This window comes from Lathyrus oleraceus, chromosome 4, assembly GCF_024323335.1.
Source record: "Lathyrus oleraceus cultivar Zhongwan6 chromosome 4, CAAS_Psat_ZW6_1.0, whole genome shotgun sequence".
Classification (NCBI taxonomy): Eukaryota; Viridiplantae; Streptophyta; class Magnoliopsida; order Fabales; family Fabaceae; genus Lathyrus; species Lathyrus oleraceus.
The window spans coordinates 319,785,797-319,797,518 of NC_066582.1; the positions used below are offsets into that span (position 1 = coordinate 319,785,797).

Consider the following 11,722-nt stretch of genomic DNA (forward strand, 5'->3'; position numbering starts at 1 on the left):
AAAATTATAAAAATGAGATATAAATAGAAGGTGACAAGTTAAATGTTCCACATACATGATAAAACATGTTTCTCGCTACGAAAAGCCATAAGAAAAAGCTATACTCATTTTTAATTATGGGACATACTTTCTATATTCATTGTCTCTAAATAATATTCTATTTGTTCAGACTCGTTTTTCAAACTTTAATATTTTTTTACAAAAAATACTCCTATTAAATTTATAATTCAAAAGTATAAAACTATGCAGCAAGGCCAACATAAATTATTCTTAACTACTAGTTCCCATGTATTTCAGCCCCACCAACTGGTCAGCATGTTTCCCTGTTCGCCCCTATCATCAGGTGTAAATTTGAATACATAACTGAAAGATTGAAAGGGAGCATGGGAATCAAATATCTGCCTAAACCTGTACATGCTATAACCACTAGTGAGTCTACCGGATCCAAATATAAAAATAAACTAAGCTCCCCCATCATAAATAAATGAAAGACATGAGGAACAAATCAAGCTGAATACTTCATGATATATGAAGAGCCTGAAAGCAAATATATCATCGTTTCCCCGCCACAATGCAAGGTGAGTATCATTTGAGGCGACATTAAGCCCAAAAACCATTTTCAAAACTCTACACTATCAACTAATCACCCTCTCTGAGTTCACGCGGCTAGTACTGCTCCCAGCATAGTTGTTAAATCCAACCACCGGCAAAGAGCGCTGAGCGAAATCTAGTAATAACTTTCTCTGGCGATCATTGGTGTGAGGAAGACTTGCACGTAGAAGCTCAACCGGCATTTCCTTACTAACTGATTTAGCAGCATCTGATCCAATCACAGGTCTGTTCTGTGCCCCTTGTGTAAGCAGTGACTGCATGATACTCTGGTACTTATTCATGCAATACTTCGTGAGGAGGTCAAAAAATTCATCAAATGAGGCCTGCCAAAATGGGCGATTGCCCAATTTATTGTTAGAAGCGGCGTGATGATCAGTTAGAAGTTTAGTAGCCCCCTCGAGGACAGACACTAAAACAAGGGAAGCACCATCTCCGGCAGAGCTTCCAATGGGACGAAGAGGAGGCTGCTCTGAGGAACAAACAACTGCTGCAAGACAAGCACCAAGAGAACCAAGATCCATTCCTTGGACACACTGACAAACAACCATAGCAAGATCACTTGTAGTCTCCGCTAATGCTGAATCAGAAGAGATACTACCAAATAAGAATCTTAAATGACGAAATATAGCCATGCAGGCAATCCTCATAAGCTCACTACCGGGAACAAGCAACCGAAGATACTTTGCTAGGAGCTTCCTTCCCTTGGTAAGAGATGCTAATCGCAAGAAAACAAGATCATCCTTAGCAGCAAGCCCAGCTTTGTGTCCATTCTTTCCCAGTGGGTCCACAAGATGGAGTGATGTTGCTAATCCTTCCAGAAGGACACTCCTTCTTCGTAAGAATTGAGTTCCACCATCTTGAAGCAGATTGCACTTTAGGAAACGATCAATATCATCTACATCAAGAAGAAGACAGAGACCATCCTCAATTGTGACTCTGGCTGCAAACAAAGGCTCCCCCTCAAGGGGCTTCTCTGAAATATTTCGCTCAGAGCCACCACTAGCAGAGGAGTTTGGAGGATCGTCTTCAAGAAGAGGGCGAGGCTGACGAATAGGCAAGTAAGAAACCCTCCCTAAAGTGTCAACCTGAAGAAACCTGTATGGCTCAGAATTGGCACGAGATCGTGAGGAAATATCCTTTATTTTGGCTGGGCAAAATGAAAATTTAAATTTAGCCCCAGAAGGTGTTTTTGCAAGACAAGCTTGGTGATAATAGTCATCGATATATGGGTCATTACTATGAGTCACGGCAAGTTGCATTTTAAGAATACTCTCAATTTCTTCACTAGTCATATACTTGGACCTGAATTGTATTGAACAACTATCGCTCTTCTGGCTACTGGCATTAGAACCCTGTTGAGAGATCCGATGTCTACGAGTTGATTTTTGTCTATGTTCTCTAACATCACCAAAACCATGCACATGTTCATATTTTCTACCAATGGATGATCCAGGCGAAAGATGGTGATTAAATAAATGGGGCTGTAAACCTGACATTAAGGCTGCGGACTGCTGAACAGGATGAGGCAATCTATGCGGCTGTTGCTGCAGCTGAGTCAGTAAGTGAGGAGACACTGATCCATTGTGATGGTATAGTTGTTGCTGTAGCATATTATTCAGAAGGTTTGAATTATCTCCAGTATACAACCCTGTTTGGTTGACCCATTGATTCTGGATCCGATTATTGAGGGGGGAGCCAGTATTAAATTGGGCCAAATTTCCACTAAAATGTGGCTCATATTTTGATCCACCCAAGTGTAATGCAGAATTGAATAAATGAGAGGGATTTTGTGATGACAGTGCCATGTGAGCTCCCCTAGCATAAGGAATATTCAACTGGCCTGTACTGTGATTTGAAGAAGATTGTTGAGACCTACCACCAGGGGGAGGATAAGAAGTGAATGAAGATTTTGGCGCCAAAACTGGTTCGCTCGAAAAACGAGGAAGTTCTTGTCTCTTGTCAGGATAAGAAGACGTTCTATACAAGGGCCTTGGTTCTTCTGTGTGTGAAATAGAGGAATGTGGATGTGATGACCATCTCTTTTCATCACCAGTAGTTTCACTATCATAAAAATGCTGATCAAACCAGTTAGGAACAGGTTCACTAGAGCGATGTTCGAGGTGGTATTGCAGCTGCCTTTGCTGCTCAGGATACGACGACGTTCGGCATAAGGGCTTTGATTCTTGTAGATGGGTGACAGAAGAATGTGGATGTGAGGACCATCTTTTGCCATCCTGAGAACCTTCACTATCACAAGTGTGATAGTCAACCCAGTAGGGAACATCATCCCTCTGTGACCATTCAGAAGCAGAAGAATCTGTATAAAATATAGGAATAGAAATAATTTAGTCAAGAATACCAAAAATAATAATAATTAAGCAGATGAAACAAGAATCCATGTGACACGAATTAACATAAGGAATTTTAAGTAGGTTATAAGAAAATGATAGTACAAAACTTTCTGACAGCTCGAGATTTTAATACTAGATGTTACTACACTTCAAAGCCACAAGTAGAATATAACACATCTAAGTTCCATTCTATGCACCTCAAATGTTTTAAAAAAAAAATTTAAAAACGCAATATTACCAAAATAATAAAGAAGATAAATAACACCTTATTAGATAAAAGGACAAACAAATAGCTGAATATAGTATATAATTGCTTACTTACTTTCTCTTGACACCCGATCACCAATAACTCCTGCATTTCTTGGTCCACTAACAGTTTTGTTCAACTGAAATATATTAAGATGTTTGACATCAATATCAGTTTAACATAAAACATATGGTATCACCATTCAAAGAGACCGGCAATATTTCCAACATCATAACTGAATCTTAAACCAAACAGCCAAACACTACATGCAGAGTGCATGGAAAATATCAAACAACTTTTGAATCACATGCAAAATTTGTTAATTGTTTCCAGAACATTCAACTAAAAGGAAATAAAGAATAAAATTAAAAAATAGATAAAATAAGCATGGAGAGAACCTATCATGTATTTATACTGCACTAAAAAAAGAGATAAAATAATTACTTTCATAGGATTTTGATTTATTTGCCGCTGCAAGAAACACCATTTGAATGATGTATCTAAACTACCCATCAATCAACAATAATAAATCTTCACAAATTAAGATCCTGAAAATGAAGTTTCCTATCTATAGTCTTATAACATAATTTCACCCATATTTAGTAACCAGTATTATTATTGACTTTCTAATCCACAATTACTTAATAGGGAAAAACCAAGGTTGTTAATCTCGGATAGCGGTGCATAGCACCGAGCCCCCAAAATGCTATAGTGGCATTGAGGATAGTGGAATGACCACTATTGTGAAGACTAAAACACAATGTACATGGTAAACATAACTTCAAACAGCATAGATAAATACTTATTAATAGAAATTGCAACAGCATACATAATAGAATTCCAACAGTAAACATAAATTCCAACAGCATACATATCCCATCAAAATAAGTTCCCATCAAAATCAAACTATAAAAGTATTCCAACATTAAACATAAATTCCAACAGCATACATATCCCATCAAAATAAATTCCCATCAAAATCAAACTATAAAAGTATTCCAACATTAAACATAAATTTCAACAGCGTGCATATCCCAGATAACGATAGCATAAGAGTTACCAAAGAGGTGAAACAGAGAAAGAAAGCAATAAGTCAATAACAGAGAAAGAAGAGAGTAGAAACAGAGCAAAAGAGTTCAATACTAAGTTACTAATCTTTGAAGAGAGAGAGAGCAAGGAGAAGAGGCAAAGCAGAACAAGACATCATAGGCAAACTGCAAAGAATCATAGGAGAACGGAGGCAAACAGCAAAGAACAGTGGAAAACAGCAAAAGTAGGGAAGAAAGCGGGGGAGAATGATGAAGAAAATGAAAAAAAAACAGTGGAACTGAAGAAGCATAACATTTGTGGGGTTAAATATTAGTTCAATAAAAGATATCATAGGCAAACTGCGAAAAGGCATATGACAACAGTGGTGAACAGAAAAGAACAGTGGAAAACAGCGAAAGTAGGGGAGAATGATGAAGAAAATGGAAAAAAAAAACGGCAAAACTGAAGAAGTATAACATGTGGGGTTAAATATTAGGTCAATAAAAGGGTTGGAAAGACCAATGTACCCTTAAAAAATTATTAGGGTTTACAAATGTTCCCCAAATTGAGAATAGCGGCCATCAAACCGGGATGGCACAGCTATTGCAACGCTAAGAAACCAATATTCAAGACTGCTATAACATCTATCGGCAATAGCGCTTCGCAGGCCAATAGTGTAGCGTTGAGGGGCTGTACCACCTACACCTCTATAGCAGCGGTATGGTGCACTATTGACAAACACAGATAAGACACCATTTTACCTAATAAGAAAAAAAGATCAAGTGCAAGACATGCAACAGAATCTTGCCTAGATATTTTTCTCGAAAGGAAAGCTGGAGCACTGCTGATGGTTCAGTATATATGTAATTTAAAAAAATAAAACATGCTTCATAAATTTATTTAAGAGCATGTTTTGACAGTGGAAGGTGATGTTGGTGATTAAAAAAGATCAAGTGCAAGACATGCCACAGAATCTTGCCTAAATATTTTTCTCGATAGGAAAGCTGGAGGACGGCTGATGGTTCCGTATATATGTAATTTAAAAAAATAAAACATGCTTCATAAATTAATTTTAGGAACGTGTTTTGAAAGTGGAAGGTGATGTGGTGATTGTCTAGCTTCATAACCCAAAGGGTTTAATAGAATCCCCACTAGAAAATTTATGGCCTAGTGCCTCCCCCACCTCCTAAATAAATTAAGGGAGAAAAATTGGAGGATGAAGGACGTTGGGAGACAGTGGTGGCATAGGGGGTTGGGTTGATATGACATCCACAGCCATGGTAGAACACTGAATTCAAAGGATGGTGGTGAATAGTTGTGGTGGGACATTGAATATTGTTAGGTGGCCATTAAAAATCAAAGAACTGAATTCAAAGGAAGAGTAACAAATTTAGAGAAAAGTGCATGTGTTTGATCAACAAAACAAAGAAAGCGGTTATTTCTACTACATCAAATTATCATTCAAACCAAATTTACCTGATGTAGAGGCAAACAAGAAAGCTGCATAAGTAAATATATAACCTACTAAAAAGTGGACTAATCCAACCAATCTTGCTTGCACTACCCCGTAAACTAATAACTCCCCTAGCTAACTTCCTATCTCAAACCCTAACAAACTCCCATTTATTCTATATCTTAACAGTGGCAGCGGTGATTGAAGTGAAGGGTGTAAGGTTTCAGTGACGGCATCAGAGAGTAGCGCCAATGGTGGAATATCACAAGCATGGGAGTATACAGTATATGGAGGTTGTGGTGGTAGAGGGTGTCAGGTTGTGGGGTACTTGGTGATAACAAGTTCTAAGATAAGAATAAAAATGGAAAGAAAAACAACTCTAGCTTTTCATTTATTTCTCCTTCTGAAAACCAAATAGATATGAACAGATTTTGAGGAAAAAATTGTACTCAAAAACAAACTTTTTTTCTACATTTAAAATTAAAACATAAACCCTCTAGAACACACTAAAACAAGCTTATACAGACAAGGTAGCAGACAAATCCTTATTATCAATCAAGATCACATCAATTTCAGAAAAAGATCACACCCATACCTTCAAAAAAGTGGTTGTGAGATCATCAATTTCAGAAAAAGATCTTACATCCTCCGCCTGCAATATGAAAATAACGGTTAGTTGGTACAACTACTGCGTCGTCTCTTCAATATTAAATCACTCATAAGAGTAAGATTTCTTTTTTTTTTCCTTTTAGCAGAAGGCAGAATCGGTCAGTCATCAAAACAGGAAGCATATCCATTCTCAAATTTCAAAATATTGAAATTTTACATCAATGGTCAACCAGATAAAACTCAGATTATGAATACAACTCAATGATTAGGGAAAATGGATATGAATGAAAGATCAATCAAGTATAACCATTTGAGCATTGATGCTTTGCCAAAGTGGATATGAATGAAAGATTGGTCAAAAGTTATAGTTGGTGCATCAATTTTATAATCTATAACCTATAATTAGCAACATTTGAATGTTATCATGAAGAAAACAACTTCCCGAGGAAATGAAGAAAAATGTACAAACACCTTCCCGAGGAAATGAAGAAAAATGTACACCGTGAATGGTTAAATCATAAGCAAAATATTAAAATGTTTTTAAATATAGTAGCCACATTAAAAAATTGGGTAAGGAGAGTGAAAAACTAACCTCTTCCGCATTGAGAAAAAACTCCTCCTCGTTGAACTCAACAGAAGGGATGTAATCATTTTCATCGCCTAACCCCCCCAACTCAACTTCCTCAGCGACATCTTTACCGAAGAATGCATACTGTGATGCATCAAATAATGCACCATCTGCATAACAAAAATAAAATCAATGACATTTCAACAACTCCATAACAGTTGACTTTACATATACAGTAAATATAATCTACATATTCCAATAAGTCAAGAAAAAAATATAAACCTGTGCTAACAAGTGCCCTGAAGATTTTGTTTAAGGAAGCCATAAGGGAAATTTAATATGGAAAATACAAGTCATATACATGTGAAACCAAAACATTCATTTTAACATAGACACCTATGTCCATGTAAGTGTCAGTGTCAAAAACCGCCGTGATTACCTTTAATTTATTAATTTTTTTCAAATTATTATAGGTAATGTGTCATGTCTTCATCAATGTTGTCAATGGCGGAGAGCCGAAACCCCCGCCATATCACCATTTTGACAAGCAAAAGCGGACAATATGTGCCCAACCGCCATGTATTTCTGACCTTGCGGCCATAACACCACAATTTGATAACACCACAATTTGATAACACCACAATTTGATAACACCACAATTTGATAACACCACAATTTGATAACACCACAATTTGATAACACCACAATTTGATAACACCACAATTTGATAACACCACAATTTGATAACACCACAATTTGATAACACCACAATTTGAGTCGTCATAAGGGCACACCTTAGCATTTTCAAAAAGTACTGAAATTCAAACTTTGATAGAACAAATACGGTACTAAAAGAAAAAGTTGATCAAGACATTGATATAAAACCCTATCAAAAGTATCCAACCATCCAAAATCAAGACAGAGCAGCAAAACAGTCGATTATTTAAATTCATACATAACAATCAAAATCATCAAAATATTGACCTAAGAAACGGCATGCAAGAACCCTGTTAACTGAGTTGCCGTGAACTGAAAATGTCGGTACATAAAAAAACAGATCTATATGCAAAACCCTTACCAAACAACAAAATCGAAGAAACAAAATTAAAATGTACTCACAGCAATAACAACAACACGATAACAGTTTATAAATCACGAAACGAACCTTGAGGAACATTTTCCAAGAGGTTAAGATCTTGGTTGTTGGAAGCACCAAGAGCGTCAACCCCAGCAGCAGTGAACACATCCATCCATAAAAAATCGAAAGGTCGCGGAGACACAAAAAACGGAAGCGATGAAGAAGAATCGAGAAAAAGATGAAATTGGTGAGAGATTGTGAGCTATAAGGATTAGAATTAGGTCATGAATGAATGAGGATGAAGATCGAATGAGGTGATGGGGTTTGATTTTTCGAGAGAGAAAGAGAGGAACCCTACGAAGGGTAGGGTGAATTGAGATTCTGGTAGCGTCTATGTTTTTATATTTATTGGAGTAATGTATGTTGGAATATTTTTCTTATTTTTATTACTTTAGTAATTATTTTATAATTTTACTAATCAATCTAATTAAGTGTAATCATTATAAATAAATTAGGTAGTAGACAATTTCGTTGTGTCAAATCATAACGAGTTAGACTGTGATAGGTGATAATGGCGGATTTAACAATCTAGTCAATTCCCGCCTCTTTTCTTTTATTGCTTGTTTCATTTTTTTTTATTTGTTATAAAAAAATATATTTTATTAATTCTAGATAAGTATAATAAATAATAAGTTCTTTTTATTACTCCCTCCGTTTTTTATTATAAGTCGTTTTTGATTTTTCACACGTATTAAGAAATATAATAATTGTGGTATAAAAAAGAGAAATTATGAAGGATTTTACAAAGTTGTCCTTCATTAATGATATTGAAAAGATAAATTGATATAATTGAAAGAAGAGAGAATAATAAATGTTTAAGGGTATAATAGAAAAAATAACATTAATGACTCATTGATATTATAAAACGACTTATATTGTGGTACAAAATATTTTCCCAAAACGATTTATAATAAAAAACGGAGGTAGTATTTATTAAAGTTAAGTAAAAAAAATCTTCATTTTTAATTATTTGGTCGTAATATCAAAGATAGAAAAGTTATTCTCTTCCTCCCATAATAGTCTTTCAGTTGACCATTTCACATATATTAAAATATATATATATATATATATATATATATATATATATATATATATATATATATATATATATATATATTATATATATATAAGAGAGAATGATAATTTTACTAAATTACCCTTATCGCGTATTGGAAATTATAAAAGTAATATTAATTAGGGGTAAATTGGTAAAAATGCATTGAAAATTAAAATGGGTCATTTCTTTTTTGACACTCTTTTATTCCAAATGGATCATTCATTATGGGACGGATGGAGTAAGATACAAAGTGAAGAAAACAAATGCGTGAAATAAGTGTTATTTTCTCTTCTTTTTTTTGTCTAAAAACAACAACTTTGTCCCTAGAGATATCATTCATTATCCATATCATTTAGACGAATGACCACATTGAATGTCGTACTTCTCTTATACTGTTTTAACGACTCTCACTATATAAGAGAGAAAACGCAACAATTTCAGATATTTAAATTCATTCTCACTCTTACATTACTTCTCATATTGACTTTAGTATTAGGGTGTTAACATTGCATGTCAACCTCTTCTCCGTTGCACCAGAAACATAAGTTCGCTGCATCAAATCATTACCTCGCCATTTCACCAATCACTTCTAGTTCTGAACCGAACTATCGTATCGCTTATGGGAATCAACATTTGATTCTCAAGAGTTTTCACATCTAGATTTATTTTGGTCCATCAATTCAAATTTTCCTTCCTAAAGGTTCAAATCTTTGTTTCTCAATCTTCTTTCTTAAAGTTCCAACCTCTTTCTTTGACAGATTCATCCTTAGATTCATCAAGTATGACGGCATCTAAAGTCACTTGATATGTCGTTCAACGGCAAGCTACCGTTGAAGTTGTTAGTAGGGGTGTAAATGGATCATAAAAAACCAATTAAACCAACAATTCAAACCAAACCAAATCGAAAATAAGACCGATCTTTTTGGTTTGGTTCAAAAACCAAACCAAACCGATGAAAACCAAAGTGGTTTGATTCTCGGTTTTAGTTTTTAGGAACCATCAAACCGGTGAACTGAACGGATAGCTATGATTACCATTTTTCATGTTTCTCTTGGTAGTTTTTACCTTTTTTAAAACATTTTTTGCCCTTCTTATGTAGAGAAATTTCATATAATTTTGTTAGAAAATAACTTTGATGTGTATTTGAGGTTGGCTCATTCTCTCTATATAATAGGGAGGGAATAACAAACTCATTATTTATTATGACTAATTTGCAGAGAACCGTTAAATGTGAAAGTAGTTGAGAATCTTTGTGATCATCAATAGGAAAGTCCTTATGTGTTGAGAAGATTTTGGAAGGATTGTGTTACTTCATGGTGGTCGACTGAGGTCGATATGGTCAACCCATAATAGATAGATATCAGAAAAATGCTATTGGTTATTTTTCCAATAAGCTTCATTTCATGAGTGATTTCATCTTCAATGATACATGCATCTTATTAATATTTATTTTATGACCATTTTCACATGATTGGCTTATACTTTAAACAATCCACATAGAGAACATCATCAATAGTGGAAAAGGATGGCGTACCTACTCTTCCAATACCAAGGATCTTGTGAAGAAAATGTTCATCATCTATTTTGGTTTAGTTTTGATGAATACAAAAAAATGAAGGCAAAGATTAATAAAGCTTATCAAAGAAGAAAATGTTGAAGTTTATCTAATTAATTATCAATATTTCAAAAGCCATTGGATGTTGAAGTAAAAGATGATTTATTTCACGAAGAAAGGTATTCATTGTCAATTCAGTGTATATAAGCTTTACGTGCTCAAAAATCTCCATCTATTATTCTATAAAGTCTCCAAAACATTCATGCATCAAAATATTTCATTAAAGTTTTTTAAAAAACAAAAATCAAGTTTTACTTAAGTACAATCAATTGTATTATTCATCCAAGCGATTGGACATCCGTTATGCCATTTAAATTTGAACTTTCTTAGTTTTTTTTGTAAATCGTGGTCGTTTGGAACCGCCACAATTCACATCTATTTGAACCAGTATTTAAAATTTGAATTTATTGTGGATTTTTTTTTACTGTTTGAATCGCCGCAATTTACACTATTTTGAACCAGTATGTAAAATTTGAATTTATTATAGGTTTTTTTGGCAGATTTGGTACCGCCGTAATTAACATTTTTGAACCATTCTCTTTCTAAATCATTGTAAAACTTCATGGAAATGTTTAAAACATTTGCATATATTCCAAGAGGCGTCATGGGATATATTTAAACCATTTTCACCATACTTTTCAAAAAACTCTTTCATTAATCATTTTTACATACAATTCAAAAGAGTTCTTAAAATTATTCATTACTTTAAGTCATGAAACTTTAAGCATAAAATTTTATATCTTTGAAAAGTTTAATTCATTGTCAAGAGCACTTAAAGTATTTTACTTTTAATTGTAATTAAGTGGAAAATAATAGCAAAATTATTTATCTTGGAACTCAAGTCAAATTGAAAAGATTATTCAAATTCTATTTTGTTTGTACAACTTAGTTTTTTGTGTGATCTTGATCGCGACTTTATGAGTCGAATTTGGGGTACAAACTGCAAGTGCACAGTTCTATCGCGTAGTTTTAAAAGATATCGATCCCACAGGGACTTATGAATCGATATACCGTTATCTAAGGTTACTTCGTAAAGCTAAGGC

General features: G+C 34.4%; 1 protein-coding gene across 1 annotated transcript; it reads right to left on the reverse strand.

Moving 5' to 3' along the window:
• Nucleotides 1-242: 242 nt before the first annotated feature.
• LOC127075297 (protein PAT1 homolog 1) lies at nucleotides 243-8,345 on the reverse strand. Its single transcript, XM_051016783.1, has 5 exons — nucleotides 8,035-8,345; nucleotides 6,894-7,039; nucleotides 6,288-6,344; nucleotides 3,286-3,349; nucleotides 243-2,929 (listed from the first exon to the last, which is right to left on the reverse strand). Exons 1-5 carry the CDS (start codon nucleotides 8,117-8,119, stop codon nucleotides 636-638), a joined length of 2,646 nt encoding a protein of 881 aa, XP_050872740.1. The 5' UTR covers nucleotides 8,120-8,345; the 3' UTR covers nucleotides 243-635.
• Nucleotides 8,346-11,722: the final 3,377 nt, after the last annotated feature.